This window comes from Triticum urartu, chromosome 7A (assembly GCF_056163025.1).
Source record: "Triticum urartu cultivar PI428250 chromosome 7A, HENAU_Tu73, whole genome shotgun sequence".
In the NCBI taxonomy this organism is placed as follows: domain Eukaryota; kingdom Viridiplantae; phylum Streptophyta; class Magnoliopsida; order Poales; family Poaceae; genus Triticum; species Triticum urartu.
The window spans coordinates 731190916-731214659 of record NC_141879.1 but is presented as its reverse complement, the minus strand read 5'-3'; the positions used below and the strand labels follow the sequence as shown (position 1 = coordinate 731214659).

The following is a 23744-nucleotide window of genomic DNA, read 5'->3' as shown; positions in this document are numbered from 1 at the left end:
ACTATAATAGCAAAGCTCGCGATACATCAAGATCGTATCACCTCAAGAACACGAGAGAGAGAGAGAGAGATCAAACACATAGCTACTGGTACATACTCTCAGCCCCGAGGGAGAACTACTCCCTCCTCGTCATGGAGAGCACCGGGATGATGAAGATAGCCACCGGAGAGGGATTGCCCCCTCCGGCAGGGTGCCGGAATGGGTCTAGATTGGTTTTCGGTGGCTACGGAGGCTTCTGGTGGCGGAACTCCCGATCTATTCTACTCCCTGATGGTTTTAGGGTATATTGATATATAGAGGAGGAAGAAATACGTCAGGGGGGCCACGAGGGGCCCACGAGGGTGAAGGGCATGCCCCCTGCCTCGTGCCTTCCTCGTTGCTTCCCTTACGTACACCCAAGTCTTCTGGATTGCTTCCGTTCCAAAAATAAGTTCCGTGAAGTTTCAGGTCAATTGGACTCCGTTTGATTTTCCTTTTCTGCGATACTCTAAATAAGGAAAAAAACAGAAACTAGCACTGGGCTCTAGGTTAATAGGTTAGTCCCAAAAATCATATAAAATAGCATATAAATGCATATAAAACATCCAGGGTTGATAATATAATAGCATGAAACAATCAAAAATTATAGATACGTTGGAGACGTATCAGTCTTGGGACATAATCTTGCCATCCACCCTTTTGCCTCGGCACATGTGAGTTGGCACACAACTCACTACGTGCCAAGTGGGACCTCCTTTTCATGGTCTTGCACGCACAATCCACAGACATATTTCCAACCATGTAGCACACATCAACGTCCGAGTTCACCACCTTGTGTGGATGATAATGCGTAACTGAGTAGTTGTCGAGCCACATCTTCAATTCCAAGAAGGTATCGAACTTAGACCATTTAGCAATCCCGTTCTTGTCGTCATCCAAATCACGGTGAGATCTTGGCCTAACCCCAAGAGATATACCTTGGCCATCATCTACCACGGCTTCATCCGCGAGACTAACATCCTTGAACAATGTAGTCCGATGATCATGACCGAATACCTTCTCAAAAGCTTCGGCCTCCTTCACCGTGAACCCCTCCTCATCAACTTATTCATCGAGACCTTGGTCATCCGAATCCGATGCATAGCCACAGGAATAAGGGATGGAATGGTCCATTGTCTCTTGCAAATGATATTTGTCGAGATCACCCACGTTGTTGTCATGGAGATCAACTTCATTGTCATTGTCCGCATACTCATCATTCTCCTCTTGCAAAGCTTCATTTTGGTTGTTTGGAAACGTGCTCAATGTTGTCCTCACTTCTTGGGTCAAAAGAGGTTCAACAATTTCATCTCGCTTCAAGGGTGGGGGGCTACTAGCAACCAAAGGGGAGGGGTTCCGGTTCAAGTCCAAATGCAAACTTGAATCAACCTTCTTTGTTGCAAATAACTCAAGAGCCTTGTCTAGTGATTCGGCCACCGTCTCCTTGTATGCAACCCAACGTTGCTTCGAGTTGACACGCATTGTCTTCCAACGGATGTGCATTCTAAAACCAACATTATGGCTTCCCTCCAACTCAACGATATCACTAGGGTCCATCCAATTCAACTCTTTACTCACTTGTTTCAAGAGCTCCACATAGCTAGGACTACTATCAAACACCATGTCAAACTCATCCGGGTCCGGTTCAATATTGCCTTTCAAGAAGGCGTCTTTGTCCCCATGATGAACAAACACACATGTTCTTTCCATCCCTATAAGCATTCAAACAACACAACGTAACATTGCTTCCATGAGTAATAATCCAAGGATTAACACGGAATACAAACCGTAAAATACATATGAAACAACAACCCTAACCCTAACACTCATAAGAATAACTCTAACATACTAACAAGCCTAATCATAGGAAATTGGCAAACAAACATCTCACATCTCCATGCAAATCTCTAGATCCATACAAAACTAGGGTTTCCCCAAACTAGCAACAAATGAGCGATTTGTTAACATTACTTGGATCAAAACAAGGGGATCGGAGAAGATTACCTTAAGGGAGGGTTTGAGTTCGAAATCCACGGACAAAATTTTCAAATTTGCAAGATTTGGGAGAGGATTTGAGAGGGGGAGAGAGGGGGAGAGGGGGCAAATCTCGGGTCGGATGCCATGGGGGTAGGGGTGTGTGGGGTGGGGGAGGGGGGGGGCAGCCAACTAGTAACAAACAGTGCAGCGCCTAAGGGTTAGGCGCTGCACATTACATGTGTGGCGCGCAGCACGTAGGCGCTGCACTCATGGGAGTGGGCCCAGGGACTGCCACGGTGGACAGATGTGCAACGCCTCAGAATTAGGCGCTGCATCGTAGGGTGTGGCGTCAGTGTGTCGGGCGCCACACAAAAAGGTCAGCCGTGTGAATTAGTTTTGTGGGAAGTTTATTTTGTGATTTGATTTCGTCCCCAGGTCAAAATTGTCAAATTTGCCGGCGAAATGCGGCGGCGGCGGCGCCGTCGAGCGAGGAGGCAAGGAAGTAGGGAAGTGACCGAGTGAGAACTATTGACTACGGACCATCATTGCAGTTTTGACGAGATCATGCATGTGCACAAAAACAGGATAAAATATAAGAAACAGATGGGATTTGTCCGAAACAAGAAATTATTACTCCATAAAAAGTGCCAACGCGGCATCGCCAGTTTCCCTTTCTTTGCACCTGACAGTGCAAAATTAAGTTTGCACTTCAATGGTGGCTACACTACAGGATAAATAAATCATTCCAAAAGCACGCATGCAAGCAGATCGATGAGTATAATTTTGAAATTATTAGTGGTCAAACCTTGCAATTGGTCGTTAAGCTTCGAGCTGTCGGCGTGCATTGTTTTCACTTGCTCTTCACGTGATTAGTGCAGATGCATGAGGTCAGTCGACAAAATTAAACCGCGTGACGAAATGTAACCCGCACATGTGAAGTATGAGACGGGTTACTTACTTACTAGGTGCTCAATTGCGAATGGAGTACCTACACATGAATCATGAGATTAAATTGCCATGGTACTGGTAGTATCACATTGTACTAGTACTCATCTTTTACCAACTTAATTGTCCATGCCGAAGTAGCGCTTACGAGTAGTGGTACTCAACGATGCACTAACCCACTAATTGGTACTCATGAGCCACCCACTGCATTGTTCTTTTAGCGCATGCATAAAGCAAGGAGAGCAAGATAAGATGGAGATGTGGACATATAGACTAACAAATTGTTTAAACATGTTAAAAATATTCTCCACGCCGATCGATCCAGCTCTACAGTATCCTCATCTATTGTACATATATACGCCTCACAATGTGTGGAGGCTGCCGCTGAAACCGACGGTCATTTTTGTATAATTCGAGCTCTCGGATGCTAGCTCTACAATCATGTTGTACTATATACACATGATGGCGTGTAGTTAGTTGTGCTGTAACGTCCTAAGACTGTATTGAATCGACCTGTCATCTGATACAAAATAACAAATACAAGAACGTGCGGTCATCTCTAGAAAGTAGAGATCGGCCAGACATGAGTTGACAAGATCTCGACGGAAGATACTGTAAGCATAACATGCTAATTAACTAACTAATTAAAGTGATCGAGGGGTAGTCTCGTTCTGATGGATCGACCGAGCATGCACTACTTTTCCGAGGGAGGCATCCATCACATTCACATGTGTGTATATTTTATTAGCATGTATACTCCGATCATGGCACTTTCGTTGACTAGCTAGCTAGTAGCTAGTTGATCTGATCATATCGATCGATCAAACCGTACTAATTGGGGTTATAAGTACCTGCCCCTTGCCATCACCATAATCACCATTAGACGGCCAATTACCACGCACACACCTGTACTCTACTGTACTATACACAAGGTTAGCTTCTGGCTAGCTCGATTCCTAGACAGGCAGCGATGAAGGATCTCGTCCTCGTGCTTCTGGGCCTTGTGTTCGTCGGTGCCGTTGGTGCTAGCGCGGTGGGGCGGCCGGTGGTGCCGGCGATGTTCGTGCTGGGGGACTCGACGCTGGACGTGGGCAACAACAACCATCTGCCAGGGAAGGACGTGCCCAGGGCCAATGAACCCTTCTACGGCATTGACTTCCCCGGCGGTGCGAAGGCCACCGGGCGGTTCAGCAACGGCTACAACATCGCCGACTTCATCGGTACGTATCATCACGCAAGTTCACAACTACTATATGTATGTATGTGTAGATCCTGTGCTGACTTCATGGATGGCTGCAGCGAGGCACCTCGGGTTCGAGAGGAGCCCCCTGGCTTACCTGGTGCTGAAATCACGCAACTATCTCATCCCCAGCGCTCTGACCAGAGGCGTGAGCTACGCCTCGGCGGGATCCGGGATCCTCGACTCCACTGTAAGTCACTTTAATTTATTTACAGATGCTTGGTTATGTGCTAGCTAGATAATATCAGCTTGTTTTCACTTCTTTGTTCCAACAGAGTTGGTATGTAGCTGTAGCCTCATGTTACGTATAGTACTATTTTTTTTAGGGTACGTATAGTACTATTAGTGCAATGGTTTTATTAGTTATGAACAATATAAACGGTGGATAAATGACATTTTAGAGGCAGATCGTGCCGTGTAGTATCTATATAGCAGGGGAAAGCTTTACCCAAGTTGCCAATGTAAATATTGCAAAAAGTTGTATTAATAGTAACTAATTTTAAAATTCTAGCCGGAAATATGCTCAAAACGTCTACTTGAGATGGTACTTTCCCGAACAGCTTGCTGTCGGTGGATTTGTCCGGTTTATTTGGAACCGACGTCCAAGGGAGGGAGCTCCGGAACGTGGGATTAGGAACCGAGACACATGTATAGGTCGGTCATGTACGCATGTTACCTGTGAGAAACTTATAAGGGGCTTGCTTCGGTAGACCCGCCGCCTCCCCCCCCCCCCCCCCCCCCCCCCCCCAACAAAACGTAGAAGGGCATAATGTTCATACGGGAAGAAATGTATGCCCACCTCCTATCATACCATATAGACCGACGTCCGTATACCTTGACGAATAAAAAAAAACCGCCGCACATGTAGAGGAAAAAAGTCAGCTGCACGATCTTCTTGCCCGCCCGACGTTCACGCACGTCGATCACGCCCAGTTTCTAACTGTGCGATCGCCGCCGATTGAACCCCATCCGACACCGCATCTGAACGTCGCCGCGGATCCGTCCCGCGTCGACCTACGCCGGCGACGTCTACACCGCGGCCCTCGTCTTCCACGTCGCCGCCGTCTTCCATCTAACCCTCGTCTTGCACGTCGCCGTCGGACGGCTTGTCGGCTGCGACTGACCGCGCTGTCGTCCGCACGCCGCGGATCCGGCCCTGCGTCGACCTACGTCGGCGACGTCTACACCGCGGCCCTCGTCTTCCACGTCGCTGCCGTCTTCCATCTAACCCTCGTGTTGCACGTCGCCGCTGTCTACTCCACGGCCGAAGGTTTGCCATCTAATCTCCTCGTCTAAACCTAGCATGCTAAATGATATGAGTCACACATAGTGATCTAGGGTTTATGGTTGAGTAAACATGCCGTCGCAGCGGCGCATCCCCGGACGACCGCATGTTGTAGGCAGATAGAGTTGCAGTTGGACATGATCCACAGTACAAACTTAACACGTGATAAATTCACAATGTTATGCAGTTTGGTCAGTTAGGCGTGTTGCCATGGATGAACAAACCGCATTGACGGGGGATGATAATGGTACTAATAAGGCGACTCAGAATGATAACGATATTTTTAATGAAGATGATGACAGCAGCGACAACGATTCCGTGTCGTCATTTGATATCTTGCCTCCGGAGGATTTTGATCATAATGAACATGGCGCAAATAGTGAAAACGTAAGTGCCGTATATTTTGATTTCATCTTTGAACCTGCAATGTATGGCATGGCTACCTATTTCTCTATGTATACAATTTTGCAGGAAGATGTGGATGTTGACAATGTGGAAAATAGTTTACAGGAATCATTCGCGGATAACTTGAGCCAGGTTCATAGATAGATGTTGTACATCGATGAATATTATGAATTAAATGATAGTAGTTAACATATACATTTTCATATGAATTTTGTAGGAGGAGTCAGATGGTATTAGCGGTGATCACGATGAGGGGGAGATCGACATTGAGGAGGCTCGAAGGCAGCAGCAAATGGTGGATACACATTGGAAGGTGATGGCTATGACCTTTCGGTCGCAAGGTGATGCATACATATTCTATAACAATCACGCCAAAGAGAACGGGTTTAGCATCAGAAAACAGAAAGTCAAACGAGGTGCTTCAGGAATGATACGGTACCGGAGATTTCTTTGCTCCAGGGCAGGTAGAAGGCAGAGCAAGTTTATAACCATGGAGGGCCGCAAGCGCAGGCTTAGACCGGAGACTCGTTGCGATTGCGGTGCACATATGGTGGTGAAGCTGGACAGAGAACGTGGTGTTTGGTTTGTCGCGTCATTCGTGGATGATCACAACCACGCGATGGCTAGGCCCGGCAAGGTTTGTTTTCTGTGGTCTCACAGACGGATTGGAGAAGGCACGAGGGCAGAGATATTGGCGTTGGAAGCTGCCGGGATAAGAAAGCATATAATAATGGACAACTTTATCAGCAGATACGGTTCGTACGATAAGTGCGGGCTTATCAAGAGGGATATTTACAATCTTTGTTGCAGAGAAAAAATGAAGCTCATAGCAAAAGGTGACGCAGAGACGGCAGTTGGCATTATGAGGAGCAGGAAGGAGAAGGACCCTGAGTTTTTTTTTTGAGTATGTGCGTGACAAGGAAGGGCGACTGAAGAGTATGTTTTGGTGTGATGCACAGTCGCGGAGGGACTATCAGGACTACGGAGATGTGGTTGTGTTTGGTAGCACGTATAAGATGAACAGATATGGTATGCCGTTCGTCCCCTTTGTCGGAGTTAACAACCACCGTTGCACCACAGTGTTTGGATGTGCCATAATTGCTAACGAGACGGAAGGGACATATGTGTGGCTGCTGCAGACATTTATGAAGGCAAACTGCCAGGTGAAGCCAAAGTCAATAATCACAGATGGTGACGCTGCAATGATCCGGGCTATTCGGACTATGCTTTCAGATGTTTTCCATCGTCTTTGCTCCTGGCATATCGAGAAAAATATGCAGAGGCACCTGTATTACAAGTCACTGGATGAGTTCAGATCGCTCTTATACTATGCCACCTCTCAAGCGAACTTTGAGCAGAGATGGACCGCTTTCTATAATAAGTGGAAGACGGATAGAACTAAAGAGTGGCTTGACAGGATGTACAGGAAGAAGAGACTTTGGGCAGCTTCATATCTTTCCGATGGTTTTTTCCTTGGTATGCGAAGTAACCAGAGAAGCGAAAGCCTCAACTCCTGCCTTCACCTACACCTGGACTACGGTATGACAATAGTTGATTTGGTTGTGCATTATGAGAACTGTATAGTTCGCCTGCGTGAGAATGAGGCGTACGATGACTGTGAGGCACACCAAAAAGAACCACCGTCGGTTACTGAATATAAGGCACTTGAGGAGCATGCCGCCAAAGTATTCACACCTGCTAATTTTTACATCCTGCAAGATGATTTGCACAAGATGGGTCAGCTGGAGATATTTGAGACGCTCGTGAGAATTGAGCGTCAGACATATATGGTGACATGGAAGGATAACCACAAGTTCATGTATAATGTTGTTTATGAACCAGGTAACTCAGAAGAAACTATAACATGCAGTTGTCTTAGGATGGTTCGGAAAGGCCTGCCATGCAAACACATTCTTTTTGTTCTCCATCATCTGAGCATAACTGAAATACCAAAGTGTTGTGTCCTTCATCGGTTGTCAAAAAATGCGAGAGATGGATTGCCTGTGCAGCGGAAGAGTGATATGTTTGGATGGGATTGGTTAGGGCCATTAGAGAGAGACCGGTATAGTCAAATAAGCATAAAAACCGCAGAGGCAGCTCATGTTGCAGCAAATGATCCCTTCTTGTTTGACGAGTTGATGAAGTGTCTGGACAACATAATAGCGCAGAAAAAGATACCAGAGAAGGAACTTATAGGAAGTAGAAGGTATGCTAAGCTTAAGAAGGAGGCAAGTCAAGCGCAATAAGTTGAGCCTGGTATTGGTGATCCTGAGAAAGTTTCGACGAAGGGTGCACCTAAGAAGGGACGGTCAAAGGGGGCCCCCGATGTTACAAAGAATGGTAGGCCAAAAGATTTTACAGAGAAAAAAAGTGGTCCTTTGTGCAGTCTGTGTAGTCTACCAGGTCATAACAAGGCTACATGTCGAAAAAACCAGAAGTAAGATGCTACCTTATTATTTTTTGTTATGTTGGTACTTCGGTTTTACAAACTATATTTTCTCACCCATATTTTTATGTTATGTTCAGGAATTGGGCGTAGAGAAGCATCTTGCTATGTTGGAAGAATAAAAACGGTCGCATGAGTCTAGTCCGAATAAACTATGTTGTTTCTTGTTCGTACTTGTGTGGCAGAAAACTTTATGTCTAGATTTATTTATGTGTGATGAAAATACTTATGTGAACATATGTGATATGACACATCATATTTGTTTAATGAATTGCCATCTTATTTGTACTGCTATGTGAAAGAGTTCACAGTTTTAATATGCTGCGTTTTTGTTACTGTACCTGTTGCAAAAAACATGGCCGACCGTCGTTGTGCAAAAAAACATAGCCGACCGTCGTTGTGCAAAAAAATGCCCAACCGGCTGCTGGACCGCAAGTTGGGCTATATTCCCAACCCAAATCAAGCCAACGAGGCGACTCGGGAGGTCCATATAAAGCCCATCAAGGGCCCAGCAGCCGGGTCCAACGGGGCGGCGATTTCAAGCAGTACTAGTAGAGGAGTTCGACCTGTGTAGCACGCCGGCATATTTAAGCTGGTCCTCACCCCCGTCAGCTTCCGAGGTGGGACTAAACTCCTTCGTCGGGCGCGCGAGACAACGATGACTGGGCCGGGGAGGGGCGAGGCTGGCCCTGTCGTACTGGGCCGACATGGGCCGGGCAGCGACGTTGCAAGAAATGGAGCCTCGCCAGCGTTGCGTCGACCGCATCGCCTTATTTAATCCCACCTCGCGAACGGAAGGGCGCACCGACCGGCTTAAATAGCTGCGTCGGCTGTTTCTCTCGAACTCCTCTGTTACAAGCTCCTTGTCAGCCCCGTTGGCCTACTTGTGGGCTCTTGTGGGGTCCACATCGACCGCCCGAGTCGCCTGTCGGCTAGATTTTGGTTGGATGCACACACTAGTAGAAAACGGGCCATTAGCACCGGTTCGTAAAGGCCCTTTAGTGCCGGTTATGGAACCGGCACTAACCTTTCGGCACTAAAGCCCCCCCCCTTTAGTACCGGTTCAGCATGAACCGGTGCTAAAGGGGAACCACGTGGCACGAGCCAGCTCCGGGGGCCGGGAGCCCTTTAGTACCGGTTGGTAACACCAACCGGTACTAAATGGTTGTGGGTTTTTGTTTTATTTTGTATTTTTCAATTAAATTTGTGTTATCAATTTAATTTAGGATTGTTTTACGTTATAATGAGTTGTAGTCGTCATCATCATCATCATCATCATCATCGCATATTAATAAATAAATAAACTCTAGCTAGCTAAAAATCATCATAGTCGTCTAATTACCACTATTTAATCATCATAGTCATTACCGCACTAGCTATCTAATCATGATCAACGCTGGCTAGCTTAAAGAGGAAACATTCACTTTGTAACAGAAGCAAAGGTATCATCAAGTTCAACATAATCGTCACCAAGATCGAAGTTCAGGACACGGACATGAGACAAGTACTAATTAAGAGCATGAACTAGTAGCTACTGATCCTGCTGCTCCCTCTCAGGTAGAATAGCATAGAACATGTATAGCTCTCCTGATTCATCATACTGGAGCATGCAGATGAATCTGTCTCCTAATCTTGGGTTGCGCTTCTCCTTACTGCCCCCTAGTACTTCTCTGCGATCGTTAACAATTTTGCTCCAATCTTTCACTATTAAGCATTCTTCGCTTTCAGAAATCTTGAATGCACTCATGTGCAATGTAGGAAATCTTGGTCGTAAGCTAACCATTGACATGCGACCTTTTGTCTCGATCCACTGAGGCACAACTGTCATCGGAAGTCCCTGTTGAACAACATCGTATAGTAATTAATATACTAAGCAATGAAAGTTTAGCTTCAAAAATAATGTATGCAAAAGATGCACTAATTAAGGACAAATATTTAAAATCATACCATCTTTTGATTATAGATGTGACCGTAGTTCAATACGATCACCATTGGTCGCACGTTTTGAGTACTAACATTTCTAAGTTTAGAAAAAAAAATTGTCTTGACAGTATTAAGATCCTCAAGCCATGAAACATAATGACTTATCTCCTCGCAGTTTAGTTGAGCCCCGGGGCAGTAGTAGGTCCTGTCTACCAAGCGCCGGACATGTTTGCTTGAACCGAAATAAGCTGACAATACAAATTAGTTGTCAACTATTTTTGAATAAACTGTATGAAAGACATAAACATATGCATGCATGGTTGAGAAAAACTCACCAAATTATAGAACTGGAGGCGTTTGCACATCGACCCAGATGTCTATATTACCTTCAATATCATCTTCTGGACGAATATCAAAGGTGATAACCATATCAGGCTCAAATGCATAAGCCTTGCATAGTGCTTGCCAAGTTTTGCATTCAAAATGGGTGTATGTGTCTCCATTATATAATTTGACGTTGAAAGTATACCCATGCTCCGTCTTCAAGTAAACTCTCTTTACCTCCATATCATCTATAGCACTAAAACCTATCTTATCCAAGACAAAAATTCTTGCATGGCAGGGGATGCGCTAGTAGAATAGTGAAAATTTAAAATTATAAGTTGAAGCAAATGAAGCATAAGTTTTGCATTCAAATAATAATTGACAAAGTGACTTACTGTATCAACTTCGAATGTCTCATCCAGCTTGATGTTGGAGCGCCTACCATCAACAAGGAAATTTTGGTCGCACAGGCCGCGCTGGTCTTCACAGTGTTCGCACAAAATAAAATCTTTTTCGTCGTCAGATGACATTTCCTATGTTCATATAGGTGAAACATTAAACACCTATATCTAGCCAAATATATATTCATCTAACATTTGACATTAATATATCTAACTATATATTCAATTGACATTACTATATATTTAACTTTTCTATCTAATTCATCTAATATTCGACATTAATCTAACATTTATATAAAGTCAAAATATATAAAAAATTAAATAAACAGAAAAACTCATTAACAAATAATATTTTAATTAGATCATCAAATCTCATATACCTAAATTTTCTTACTAAAATAAACTAGTTATATTAATTATTCAACTAGTTCTAATCTCATATACCTAAATTTTCTTACTAAAAATAAACTAGTTATATTAATTATTCCACTAGTTCTAATCTCATATACCTAAATTTTCTTACTAAAAATAAACTAGTTATATTAATTATTCAACTAGTTCTAATCTCTAGTTCGACAATTTTTCTATCTAGCTAGCTAATTCATCTAACATTCGACATTAATCTAACATTCGATCATCTAATTAACTTTTCTAAAAAACAGAAAATAAGTAAAAAAAATGTGTGTGTGTGTATGTGTGTGTGTATGCATGTGTGTGTATATATACATATATGTGTGTACGTATGTGTGTATGTGTGTGTGTATGCGTGTGTGTGTGGTGTATGTGTGTGTGTGTGCGGCCCTGTACGCCGCCGCCCCGTACGTACGAGCGGGGGCGCCGGCGTGTGTGTGTGTGTATGTGTGTGCGGGAGCGAGAGAGAGACGTACGGCCGCGGCGATGGCGACGGACGGCGGCGGCGTTCGGGGCGGCAGCGCGAGACGACGACGACGACGGGCGGCGGCGGGGACAGCGACGATGACGACGGACGACGGGCGGCGACGACGGGATCGTGCGGCGCGCGTGGCGGAGGTTGGAGACGAAGCGGGGATGAAACTGAAATTTTCGTAAGAGCTATATATATAGGATGGGCCTTTAGTACCGGTTGGTGGCTCCAACCGGTACTAAAAGCCTTCGTTTCCCGCCGCTTGGCCTGGCGAAAATAGGCCTTTAGTACCGGTTGGTGGCTCCAACCGGTACTAAAGCCTTGCGCTGCCACCCCAAAGTTTAGTCCCACCTCGCCCGGCGAAGGGGAGCGGCACTGGTTTATAAACCCAACCGCGGCTACCTCTTCGAACTCCTCTATATAGCAGACTTCTGGGCCTAATTAATTAGGGCGCGCTGCCCTGTGAATCTGCTGGCCCTCCTGGGCCTGCATTTGCACACCCTAGGTCTGGTAGACCCACAGGGCAGTGCGCCAACAAATTTGTTATATAGTTTTTTATTTTCTGCATTACTTATTTTCTTTTATTTATTTTTGATTAGTTTTTATATAGTTTTTTCTTTTCTGCATTATTTATTTTTGAGTAATTTTTTGTATAGTTTTTTTATTTTCTGCATTATTTATTTTTGTATAGTCCGAAACCCTGATACTCGGAAAGAGTTTGTCCAATTTGTAGACGAAGTGCGTCCAGTTTTTGCCGTGACCCTCTCTACTCTTTCGCGCATGCTATGCTGGTGATATGATGATACCATGCTTATGATGCAAGAGCAACAGCAAAAGTGAAAATTTGGCACAAATAGGTAGTTGTGTAACTAAAATAGGTAGGAGGAGAGATAGCTCTTATGTCACAAAAAAGAAGTTGTATCAAACCTTTTATGTCGGATCTAGAACAAACCAATCGGTATCGCCATCATACAGCCCAACCGTGGCTCGTGATGCATATATATGCATATCAAATGCACGGTTGGACGTATGATGGCGAATCCGAATGATTTGTATTCAGTCGATGAACTGGTAGATGTATGCAGTCGATGAACTGGTAGATGTATGTAGTTGATGAACTGAAAGACTTATGCAGGGAAGGCGAGAGGTGGGCTAGCTATATATAGGGTCGTCTGGCTCACAAAGTGATTGTGGTAGTTTCGATCCAACGACTCACATGAGCTAGGAAGAAACACATCCTTGATCCAACGACTCGCAAGAGCTAGAAAGAAACACACGATCCGTGTGATTCTTCCTGATTGGTGGGATGCACATTAGTACCCACTCCGGACTCCGAAACTCTGATACTCGGAAAGAGTTTGTCCAGTTTGTACACGAAGTGCGTCCAGTTTTTGCCGTGACCCTCTCTACTCTTTCGCGCATGCTATGCGGGTGATATGATGATACCATGCCAAGTTTCAACATTTTCAGGATTCATTTTGTAGTGATTTTCAATTTCACGGTCATTTAGCTCTCTAAACAATTAGGTAAATGACCGAAAACAATAAATGATGTCAGAACATGTTGGAAATTGATGACGTCGCTTTAAATGCTGCATACTGAATACAAAAGAAGTCCGGAGTTTAAATAAGTTATTAAAAATAAAAAAGAGGTGCAATGCTGGTTAATTTGCTTCAAGCCATTTGGAATAGTGTAGACTGCACTGCACATAGCTCAGTGCAATCTATGCTATTCCGCAAGGCTTGAAGCTAATCAACATGTAGGTGAGCATTGCAACTCTTCGTTATTGTCTGTGCACTCACGGCTTATAAACCGCTCATACTGCCTCTCTCTTGGCGAGGTGGGACTAAAAACAGCTTGCCATAACCTCATTAGTACCGGTTCGTGGTAAGAACCGGCACTAAATAGTGATGGTGGGGCCATAGCCTGACCGCAGGCTGATGCAGCCTCTTTAGTACCGGTTCGTGGCATGAACCGGTACTAAAGGTTCGCCACGAACCGGTACTATTGATCGCCGCCACGAACCAGCACTAATGTGCACATTAGTGCCGGCTCTAATTCAAACCTGCACTAATGTGCTTCACGTTTGACCCTTTTTCTACTAGTGACAGTCCCTGGGTCCACAAGGGAAGGTCGGGCTGTTTTTTTTCTAGTCAATTTTTTTTAGCAAACGAGGAGGCGTCCGCCTGCATTTATATGTGCATCTAAGAACCAACAAACGGCGACTGGCATTATCATCACATAATAATATTGCACATAAAGCCAGCCGTCTGCCTCCATTTATATGAAACTCTACGAGCAGCAGACGGCGGCATCATCATCACATAAGCATATAGCACATAGCAGCTTAACATATATAGTTGGAAAATAAATATTGTAGCTAGTACCGATGACAGCACCTTTATTTAGTTGCGGACGTGCATAATCATGCCCATTACAATAAGAAATGTTATAATATCAAAATTGTTCCTAGTGCCGTCAACGGCACGTTTATTTAGTTGCGATAATAAGAAAAAGAATGTTCTCGTAGCCAAAAACCCATCAACAAACTAATTCTTGTCCATGATCTTCAAAATCTTCTCTTTCACAGTTTCCATCGTGTTGCACTCTGAAAAAAGTATTTCAGCTAGAATGCGTCCCCTTGAAGCATTCACCTCAGCTTGATCAAACTCAAATATCCATTCATCTCCGTTCCAGTTTTGAATGCATTTCACCACAAACAGACCACAAGAAACTCTGTAAAAAACCTCGAGTCAGGCATTGCTGTGTAAGAGAAGTACTTAGAACTTAAACATTTGAACATACCCATCCTTTTGTAACGGCATATCGTACTCATTTATTGGCCACGAAGATGCGTCTGGATGTTCCGTTTGTACAAGGGAGTTCACCTCCAAGGTATCTTTAGCTATTTCTGCCCTCTGAAATATAGATGTGAAGTTCATATGAAGTACATAACTAATTAGTACTATCTATCTTGTTACATGTAAAGAAAGAAGCTTACCAGCTGCCTTATTTTTTTAAGAACTGCCTTGCTGCATTTACCAGTAGAATTTAAAACTTGAAACTCTTTTTTCTTGTTGTGCATGAGAATTGTTATCCAGTGACTTTCTTCCACATGAAAAGGAAAGTATGCCTACAACAAAGTTTAGTCAAGTTCTTGGACACACAATTAGTTATGTACTACGAAGGATCATACAAATGTGAAATACCTTATCTGTAATGAAATACTCCTCATTAACTCTAGACACCATTTTATTTTGGTTTGTGAAATGCTCCATAAAATGGTGCTTAGAGTTCTTAACCTTTCCTTCAGCACGAAGAATAAGCCAGTGTGACACCCAAGATGATAAAATGTGACGGTCAGGACGAGGATTATGGGTCTGCATATGGTTGCAATAACTATTGATGACCTGAAAATAACATAACAGAAATACTCCTCTTAGAAAAAATTAAATATGACATGTACAACTTCATATAATTGTTGTAATACTTACACCGCCATGCAACCATTTTTTCGCAATGATGGCTTGAAGCATATCAGGTGTACATGTTTCCCCAGCAATTCCTATCATGTGCACGTCAGTTTTCCTACTAAGCTTCGTCGAGTCTGATAGTGTCTTGATATAAACCTTCGCGGTCTCTATGTGATCCTCAGTAATGTAATCGGTATTAATCAGAACGTCTCTTATACCAAACAAACCTAAAATATAATCAAATAATGAGTAAATAAATTGTGCATGGAAGGAATGAAATATCTTCAAAACAAAGTACATAACACTTACTTTTCTTTGGACGTTTACGTCCACCGATCTGCTGGAAGGGTGAAAGAATATGCTTTGACTTTTTTCTCTTGCGTTTCCCTTCATTCTCCTCAGTGCCACTTTCTTTCGCATTCCCATCATTCTCCTTAGTGCCACTTTCTTTCTCATTCCCATCATTCTCCTAAGTGCCACTTTCTTTCTCTTTTTTAATAAGTATGTTCAGACTATCCATACTAATCTCCTCAGATTTATCGACGCTAGACCCGTCTGACACTGCATTTATATTCTTGGGGGTTGAAGTAACTGCTGGAAAGTCATTCGTGCGTACCGTTGCAAAAGATGGGTCGGTTGAATTACCATTCTCGTCAATAACGAAGGGGTCCCCTTCATCTCCTGTACCGGGTGTGTTGAGATGCATACCTTTCTCACGTGCGGACTTCTTCCCGTTCCCATTGGTGAAGGATGCCTCCACCCCGTTGTCCATATCGTCCTTTGCAGGAGTTGATTTTACATCTGGAAAATATTTTGACGGACCATACCTCCTCATCCAGTTCTCACTGTGCTCCACAAACTCAACATCACTAAACCCTCTATTTGTCTTGAAGACAAGACCTTTGTTCTCCAGCTCCTCCAGTACTATCTGCAATAACACATGGGAAGCAGTAAGTACATGCAAAGAATATGAATAATCTCATGTAATTTGAATAACACATCACTAATTACCTCAGCACATTTTTTAGGGACAAGGCGAATTTCTTTCTGCATGTCTTTGATGCTTTTCATAATTTGATCTAAGGTCGTGTCCTTGCTCGATGAAGCCTCGTCTCTATTATCCTTCCTTTTCCGCGAACGACCTGTTCTATCAACTGGCTCAGATTCTTCCTCCACAAATTTCCCCTCTTGAGCAATTATCATCTGTCTGTGCTTCTCACTTATTATGTCATCAACCTGTGCCATGTTAAATCATTTTAAATTACTCACCATGAAAAACGTTCCATAACTCCATGCATGCAAACCATAAATACTTACCCTCCCATTCCCGCAGCCGTACGATGTATCTTAACAGTCCAGACTATAGTTCGAAATAACATATATAACATACAATTTACCTGTATGAGAGCAAGGTTTCCCACCAGCCATGTAAAATTTGTACGATCCGATAAAGTCTTCGTGATGCCATCGACGCAAGCGCGTAAAGTAAACGCGTTCCAGTTAAATGATTTAATGCTCTCCACATCCTCCACTAGCTTGTAAAAAGCATTAGGAACTTCTACCGTGGAGTGTGGTGCAAGAACAGTGCCTAGAAGAACCAACATAATTCGACGCAGGAAATCATCATCATACAATCCACTAGTAGTGATGTCCTGTATAAGCTGGTCTATCATTATTTCATTCGTACTCGAATCTATGAAACGACTCGGAACCTTCACTTTCACCTTTAGCCCCCCTTTACCTAAAGCTTTCATGGCATCTCTGCCCTTGTTCACTAGGCCAAAAATATCAAACACATCTTCAGCGCGCAATGATATCGCACCGTTTCTTGATGGCATAATGAACCTTTCTGTGTCCACTGCGTATGATTTAATCATAAACTTTAGCAGACACTTGCGCATGAGTACACTAGGAATCATCAACATTTGTCCTAGTCTAGTGCTTGCAAATTGTATTTTTTTTGCCTAGAGGTCAGTTTGCTGACGAGGAGACACCACTTCTCAACAGAACAGAAAATCTGTCCGTAGTCCTCCATCACTACGAATAGGAGCAAATAACATATTAGCTACTTTTCATGTGTACATGATGAACATGATGATTGCATCGTTGAAAAAACATAAAAATTACCTCCCACCAGTACGGCCGTCGGTGGCCGCGGCGGGGGGGGGGGGGGGGGTGCTGGTGGTGATGACGACGCCGACTGCGTGCTGTGGAACCACGGCCGCCTACGTCAGAATCTTCGGCTGACGTGATGTAGACGACGACCACGTTGGATGGCGTGCTGTCGATCGGTGGACGGCGGATTTAATGTTCTCCAATGGCGGCGGACGGACGGCGGATGAGGTGTTCTCCACCGGCGGCGGACAGACGGCGGAGTGGCGTCACGGGGCCAGAAGGGGTGGATGGACGGCGGCGTGCTGAAGAGGACAGGGTGAGGGGTGTCAGGGGATCGGGGGCAGATGGCGGCGTGGATTAGGGCTTGGGGCAGGGCGTCGTGGGTGACGAGGGCATATGGCGGCGGGCGTGCCAGGTGCTAATCACGATAGATTCAGTCGGGCCCGCGTCGCTTCTGTCTCCACTGCCGTACGCAATGATTGGGCCGGCCCTAGACGACACGGGTTGATTAGCGTCGGCGTGCAGTAGTCCATGCATGGTCATATCTTATGATATTTTTTTAACTTCAAACAGAAAACAAATTATTTTTAAATATGGTTCCCAACTACGGTTTTTTTTCTACTCCGTCAAACGTCATGACACTTTTTCCAAACGTTGCCATCACCATCCACAGCACACACGCCAATTCTCGTATTTTTCCGGCGCTCGGCGCATTTTCTAGGGTTTTCCAGGTCGAAAATCGTAAAAATACTGCCCGGACATGACGCAACGTCCGTTTTGTGTTCGTTTTCGTTCCAACCTTGCATGGGGGCCTACGTTGGCCGTGCCCACATGTACGCACACTTTGGTGCAATTGCATGCATGCGATCACGTAGCCCCAGTGCAACCAGCTACTTCTCGGTCTGCCGGGGAGGGGGTTCCCAACTACGGTTTTTTTCTGCTCCGTCAGACATCACGACACTTTTTCCACACGTTGCCATCACCATCCACAGCACACACGCCAATTCTCGTATTTTTCTGGCGCTCGGCGCATTTTCTAGGGTTTTCCAGGTCGAAAATCGCAAAAACACTGCCCGGAAGTGACGCAACGTCCGTTTTGTGTCCGTTTTCGTTCCAACCTTGCGTGGGGGCCTACGTTGGCCGTGCCCACATGTACGCACACTTTGGTGCAATTGCATGCATGCGATCACGTAGCCCCAGTGCAACCAGCTACTTCTCGGTCTGCCGGGGAGGGGGTTCCCAACTATGGTTTTTTTTCTACTCCGTCAAACGTCACGACACTTTTTCCACACGTTGCCATCACCATCTACAGCACACAGCCAATTCTCGTATTTTTCCGGCGCTCGGTGCATTTTCTAGGGTTTTCCAGGTCGAAAATCGCAAAAATACTGCCCGGACGTGACGCAACGTCCGTTTTGTGTCCGTTTTCGTTCCAACCTTGCGTGGGGGCCTACGTTGGCCGTGCCCACATGTACGCACACTTTGGTGCAATTGCATGCATGCGATCACGTAGCCCCAGTGCAACCAGCTACTTCTCGGTCTGCCGGGGAGGGGGTTCCCAACTACGGTTTTTTTTCTGCTTCGTCAAACGTCACGACACTTTTTCCACACGTTGCCATCACCATCCACAGCACACACACCAATTCTCATATTTTTCTGGCGCTCGGCGCATTTTCTAGGGTTTTCCAGGTCGAAAATCGCAAAAACACTGCCCGGAAGTGACGCAACGTCCGTTTTGTGTCCGTTTTCGTTCCAACCTTGCGTGGGGGCCTACGTTGGCCGTGCCCACATGTACGCACACTTTGGTGCAATTGCATGCATGCGATCACGTAGCCCCAGTGCAACCAGCTACTTCTCGGTCTGCCGGGGAGGGGGTTCCCAACTACGGTTTTTTTCTACTCCGTCAAACGCCACGACACTTTTTCCACACGTTTCCATCACCATCCACAGCACACACGCCAATTCTCGTATTTTTCCGGCGCTCGGCGCATTTTCTAGGGTTTTCCAGGTCGAAAATAGCAAAAACACTGCCCGGACGTGACGCAACATTCGTTTTGTGTCCGTTTTCGTTCCAACCTTGCGTGGGGGCTACGTTGGCCGTGCCCACCTGTACGCACACTTTGGTGCAATTGCATGCACGCGATCACGTAGCCCCAGTGCAACCAGCTACTTCTCGGTCTGCCGGGGAGGGGGTTCCCAACTACGGTTTTTTTCTACTCTGTCAAACGTCACGACACTTTTTTCACACGTTGCCATCACCATCCACAGCACCCACGCCAATTCTCGCAATTTTTTAACCCTCGACGCATTTTCTAGGGTTTCCTAGGCTAAAGTACCCTACACCGATGTCCGGACACACACTGAGCTACGTGTGTTTCCTGTCTGATTTCGTTCATATCGTGCGTGTAGGACTACATTCGGGATGCACACACACTCGCAAAATTTTGTTCTGTTACATGCATGCAATCACGTACTTTAGCGTCCTTACTATTTTATTATGTTTTACCATATTTTCGTGTACAAATCTATCATCAAATCAAAACTCTTGAATGAAAAGGACAAAAGAAATTTCACTTAAATTTCATTCAACATAGATAAAATATTTTACATAGTCGAGCGAACTCGATGATTACAAGTTCATACATAAAGTCTACTAATTAGGCTTACAACGACATAACCAAATTAAATAAAAAACACAGTAAAAAAACTACTCGTTGTCGCTATCAATGAGGTCAATCACGGCAGGGCCGTCGCCGCCGTCATCGTCGCTGCTGGACCGGTTGGCGAGGTCGTCCCAGTCCACCGGATCGTCGTCGGAACCCTCCTCCTCCGTCGGCGCCTACTGCCACTCTGCCGGCGCCTGCTCCCACTCCTGCTGCCACTCCGGCGGCACCTGCTGCCACTCCGGCGCCGCCATCGCCGCCTGCTGCGCCGCCTCGGCCGCCTGGATTGCGGCCGCAATCTCGGCGGCCTCCATCGCCTCCGCCGCCGCCGCTGCAGCCTCCGACGCCCGTACGGCCACGTGGTACCCCGGCGTGTCATCCGGGTCGCCGTCCTCGCGGAGGATGACCTGCTCCGGCGGCAAGTCTACCCCGGCGGCGAGGGAGCGGCGGCCGGCGCGGGCGCCGGTGCCGGGTGCACACCGTGGCCGCCGCCACGTCTGTGGCGATCGTGCGGTGGAGGCGGTGCGCGAAGACGGCCGCTGCGGCCCGTCAGGTCGGGGGTCTTGCCGGCCGCCGCAAGGCGGAAGGCGGCCATGACCTCCCAATAGTCCTTCCCGCACCAAAACCGCTTCCGGCCTTCGATATTGTGCCGGCCGCCGCTGTGGTTGCGGAGCTCCTCCTCCGTCGCGCCGGGACCCGGCGTCGCGTAGCCGTCGGCGTCGATCTTCCAGTTGCGTGGAAGACGGCAGCCCGGCGGCACAAGGAGGCAGTAGCGGTGGAGCTCCAGCGTCTCCGGCACACCGATGCTCGTCGTCCATGCGCCGGGGACGTCATCGTCGGCGCCGCCGCCGCTGGTGCTGCTGCTGCCGCGGAAGAACGACATCGGGTGCGGGCAGGCGGCAACGGGCGTCGGTGGGACGGGTGTGGGCGGGGGCGGGGGAGGAGGCGGGCAGGCGACAGCACGGTGGGACGGGCGTGGGCGGGGCGTCGCCGTTTTATAGCGGGGCGGGGGAGGAGGCGGGCGGGCGGCAACGCGGCTATTAACGCCGGCGCGTTAATGACCGCGCGGCAGGCGAGGCGACGTTTGACCGTCGGGCGCCGCGAACGGCGCGTCCGGAGGGGGCAGGCCAGGCGGCGGGCCGGTTGGGTGGCAGGCCAAGCGACAGCGGCAGCGGCGGCGCGGCAGGCGAGGAGCCGACAGCGACGGCAGGCGGCAGCGGTGGCGTCCGGCAGGCGGCAGCGGAGGCGTCCGGCAGGCGGCACGCGCGTGCAACCGCCTACGTGCATGCGCGCCTCGGGCGCTGTGATTGGCGGACGGGTGCGGGCTGGCGTGCGGTCGGGGGACGTGGGCCGGTGGGGCCGCGACGGGTGCGGCGCGACGCGTTGACTGCGGGGACTGCCGCCGTGATCGCGGGCGGGCACGTCTGCATGCCTGCCACGTCACCAGGCGCGTGCGGCCGGCCGGTTTAATTTTTTTCCCTCCCGGGCGGGCGGGCTGTATTCATATACGTATTGCTTCGCCTGTTTTTTTTTGCGGGCAGTCGGGCCGGTCGGGGAAGCTTTTTCAAAATATGCCCATCCTGACCTTTGTTATGAAGGGGTATTGGGCAATCTCGGCCGTCCTTGTGTTTACAGGGGGTCTACCGAAGCGGAAGTGAATTTATAATTAAGTTGTTTTATGGTTAGGTAATCAAAGTTTGTGTGCAATCACTTCGTGCAGAGGCCGAAGACATTCCCCTCTTTTTGAAAAAGTTAGCTAATTAATCAACTAATCATCACAGGCTCACAACAAGTACTCCAAATTAAACCGAGTCCAAGTTTGACAGCAAATTTTTTTTAAAAGTTTGACAACCATGTGCTTGAATGATGGCACGTATACAAGCCAGAATTCTCAATTAACTGCAAGTGTTGTTGTGGAGTGTCCCCTGTGGTTTCTACTACAAATTTAACTTAGTATTTTTAAATACAAATTTGACGGCACTAACTTCATGTCACATAAATTGAATGTTATATATGGTTTAGTCAAACATTTGTTTCAACAAAACCAAAAGGTCTCAATTTTAAAATGCAGCTAATATATTGTCACTAATCAACCACTTGGTTGTTTCTTTAGCTAAATAACCATGCATCTGTTATCACCCTAATATTTAGCCATATATATTTTGTATGCAGAACGCCGGAAAGAACATACCATTATCGAAGCAGGTGCAATACTTCGCGTCCACCAAGGCCGAGATGGAGGTCGCGTGGGGCAGCCGTAAAGTCTCCAAGCTCATTGCCAGCTCCTTCTTCCTCTTGGGCACCGGCAGCAACGATCTCTTCCAGACCAGACCAAAGTCCCAAGCTGATGTTGCTGCACTATATGCCACCCTCGTCTCAAACTACTCTGCTGCCATCATTGACCTGTATGGGATGGGAGCAAGGAAGTTTGGGATCATTAACACTGGTCCAGTAGGGTGTGTGCCGCGGGTGCGTTTGTTGAACGCAACGGGGGCCTGCAATGATGGCATGAACCGCCTCGCTGCCGGGCTTGCCACGGCGTTCAAGTCTGGCCTTGCCACCGCCCTCGCCCCGACGAGGCTCCCAGGCCTCAAGTACTCCCTTGTCGACTCTTTCGCCGGCTCACAGGCCAATTTCGACAACCCCCAAGCGGCCGGGTTCCTGAACGCCGATAGCGCGTGCTGCGGGAGCGGTAGGCTGGGCGCGGAGGGTAAGTGCACGAGGAATGCGACACTGTGCAGTCATCGTGATGCGTATGCTTTCTTTGACAACGTGCACCCCAGCCAGCGGGCTGCTGAGCTGAGTGCACAGGCGCTCTTCGTGGACGGCCCGACACAGATCACCACACCCATCAGCTTCAAGGAGCTAGCCCACCAGAGATGATTGATTCCTTGAAAATTAGTACAACACATGGTTTTTTTTTTTGAGTTTGAGTAATGTTGTACGTTGTTGTATTTCTTTTGAAAACTCCATATATTGCCACTAATGTTCATGCAACTAGAGTCAACACTAGGCGTCATGCAGGATGGCAGACCTCCCACTAACACAACGTCAGACTTAACACTTAAGCAAAAGGTTGCTATCTCATGAGCCACTGTGTCTGTGTTTGCCTCCCTTTTATTTTCACCGGCTCATAACTCTGCAATAACCGGGAAACCCGTATCACCACTTTCTTCGAATCAACAAGAGAAGACCTATCCATGGAGTTATTGACAAGAACATATGAACAAAAAGGCAACCTCCCTCGAGAACAGGCTGATTCAAGGTCACATTGATGTAAATACCCGCAAGACACGAACGGAGCTCAGCCTCCACTGTATTAGAACATGGGGTCAAAAAAAAAAATACTCCCTCCGTTCCTTGATATAAAGTGTATAGATTTTTAAAAAAAAATCCAAAATATAAGGTGTATTACGTTGCACCACTCGTTTGGATAATTTTTTTAAGGATTTGTTTACATTTCTTATACTAGGCAAGCTCCTCTATTTTCTCATGTCAATTAGTCAAGTGTAATCTCGCCCAAAACTTATGAAATTTTTCCTCCATGTGCGTTCTTTAATTTCCGTGCCAAAAACTACACACCTATATTTAAAAACGGAGGGAGTACAACAATAGGGCCTAGCCCACCAGACCCCGACCACAACAC

At 46.6% G+C, this 23744-nt stretch overlaps 2 protein-coding genes across 4 annotated transcripts; both read left to right on the top strand.

Annotated features, from left to right (window-relative positions):
* Positions 1-2176: 2176 nt before the first annotated feature.
* On the top strand, positions 2177-22981 carry LOC125525767 (GDSL esterase/lipase At4g28780). 3 transcript variants are annotated; one of them, XM_087536644.1, is made up of 4 exons: positions 2177-2607; positions 3905-4160; positions 4240-4370; positions 22271-22981. In XM_087536644.1, exons 1-4 carry the CDS (start codon positions 2560-2562, stop codon positions 22979-22981), a joined length of 1146 nt encoding a protein of 381 aa, XP_087392770.1. In that variant the 5' UTR covers positions 2177-2559. The 3 variants fall into 3 exon arrangements, with proteins under 3 accessions (XP_087392770.1, XP_048546735.2, XP_087392771.1); XM_087536645.1 differs by lacking the exons at positions 2177-2607; positions 3905-4160; positions 22271-22981 and adding exons at positions 5653-5852; positions 5937-6002; positions 6088-6774 and having other exon boundaries at positions 4245-4370; XM_048690778.2 differs by having other exon boundaries at positions 2177-4160.
* On the top strand, positions 6809-8524 carry LOC125525766 (protein FAR1-RELATED SEQUENCE 5). The gene is made up of 2 exons (XM_087536643.1): positions 6809-8307; positions 8397-8524. The coding sequence occupies exon 1, from the start codon at positions 6809-6811 to the stop codon at positions 8114-8116; it is 1308 nt and encodes a 435-aa protein (XP_087392769.1). The 3' UTR covers positions 8117-8307; positions 8397-8524.
* Positions 22982-23744: the final 763 nt, after the last annotated feature.